General features: G+C 49.1%; 1 protein-coding gene across 2 annotated transcripts in view; it reads left to right on the top strand.

Annotated features, from left to right (window-relative positions):
* Positions 1-809, top strand: part of SLC51B (solute carrier family 51, beta subunit) — an 8,751-nt gene extending 7,942 nt beyond the window's left edge. For both annotated transcript variants that reach the window (XM_008567958.1, XM_008567957.1), the window contains one exon: positions 409-809. In XM_008567958.1, coding sequence (XP_008566180.1) covers positions 409-613 — 205 coding nt within the window. In that variant the 3' untranslated portion in view covers positions 614-809. The remainder of the gene's footprint in view (positions 1-408) is intronic.
* Positions 810-1,759: the final 950 nt, after the last annotated feature.

The following is a 1,759-nucleotide window of genomic DNA, read 5'->3' as shown; positions in this document are numbered from 1 at the left end:
GCAGGAATTTTCTGCAGTACTGTGGGGGATGTGGTATGGGGTGACAAGGACCTGCGCTAAGTAGGATGACAGTCCTGGGGCTGGAAACTGTGTGGTTTGGTGAAAAGAACACGGGACTCAGAGTCAGGAGACTTAAGTGCACACCCCAGGTATGTGCTTGTTTGGCCTCTTCGAACCACATTTCCTCACCCGTAAGGTGGGAGGGTGTGTGGCAATACTAGTTGAGCTCACAGGTGGCAGTGACGTTGCACGTGTGTGTAAGCTGTTTCTCTGCCATGGCCGCTTCTCCCCCACTAGCTCCCAGAGTGCATGCAGGACGTTCCCCTCAAGCTCTCTAACCCATTTGGGAGACTCAGTCCTGCCCCAACACCTTGGTCTCCCTGATCAACACTGTTTCTCTCCTCCCAGAAATCGAAAGATGAAGCCACCGGAAAAAGAAATTCCAGAAGTCCTGCATTTGGATGAGGCTGGAACCAAAGATAACAGCCTCGACAACCTAAGAGAGACTTTGCTCTCAGAAAAGCCAAACTTGGCCCAGGTGGAAACTGAGTTAAAAGAGAGAGATGTCCCCCCAGTTCTCCCTCCAGACCCACCAGCAGCTGAGAGTCAATGAGCTCAGAACACGCCACTCCCACCCCAAGCCAGGCATGTGATCTGAGATCAGCTCGTGGCCCAAAACCTCAGGTTTTACAGCCTCTCCAAAGCAGCCTAATTTTTTTTATTAGTAGATACAATGAATGAACTTCAAGTAAACCAAAATTCTGTTATTAAAAAAAAGAAATCTTTTATTAAAATGCTTCTGGAAGTAAGCAGTTGGAATTGCATAGTTTGTTCAAATGGTGGTGGTCCACACACACACAAGTGGCTTGGAACAAAAGTGCAAAATCCATAGCTGGTTTGTGGTCAGATAGCCTGGCCAGGACTCTCAGCATGTGGCCTTTCATAGTTCACAGCCTCCCTCTGTCCTCAGCTTCTCCATCTATAGAATGGAGCTGAAGACTGGGTTGTTTTCAATCCAAGCTCCGGGGACTGCTGAGAGGGGAAGGAGCCGGATTCCAGGCTCAGAATCCTCTTCCCAACCCTTTCACCCATCAGAGCCCTCTCCTTTACCTGCTTATTTGCTAAGGAGTCATGAAAGACTTCCTTTGGACTAGCCGGTGGTAAACCAAGTTAGAAAACTATGGCACTCCCTGCCTCGCTAACAGTGGGATCCCAAAGGAGTGTCCTGATCCCATGTCTGAGCCATGGTGTTGGGGTATAAGGTGTGGAGGTAACACCAAATAATTTATACAAACATTTACTTTATTAACCCAAAATGTTTTAGGTTCTATCTTACAAAAGTGGGCTTTGAACACTCAGACCACTGCTGAGGGTACTGGGTCCTGCCAAACCAGACTACAAATGAGCATACTGTGTTTCTACCTACGAGTGGGCAGGCTAACAGTGCCCACAGATGGCATCTGATATACTGCCAGCTGTGGGCTCCCTGGAGCCCTGGGTAACTGTCACTGCAGGGAACAACTTTGTCCTGTAGCCTGGATCATTACACTTGAGGAGGTTGGTCCTGAGGGTCCATGGACAGGGTCCTTAACAGTGGGAAGACAAGGAGACCCTGACTGCAGAAAAAATGCTGGAGGCTCCCTACCCTGGACAACCCACAGCCCCTCCCTTCTACCCTCACTGAGACACAAAGTGCTGGAAATATCCCTTCCTGGGACTTATTTGCCCTGCCCAGGCTGCCCCATAGGATTTTTTTTTT

Source organism: Galeopterus variegatus, unplaced genomic scaffold (genome assembly GCF_000696425.1).
Source record: "Galeopterus variegatus unplaced genomic scaffold, G_variegatus-3.0.2 Scaffold360, whole genome shotgun sequence".
NCBI lineage: Eukaryota > Metazoa > Chordata > Mammalia > Dermoptera > Cynocephalidae > Galeopterus > Galeopterus variegatus.
Note: the sequence above shows the minus strand (reverse complement) of the source record. Positions and strands in the feature narration are given on the sequence as shown.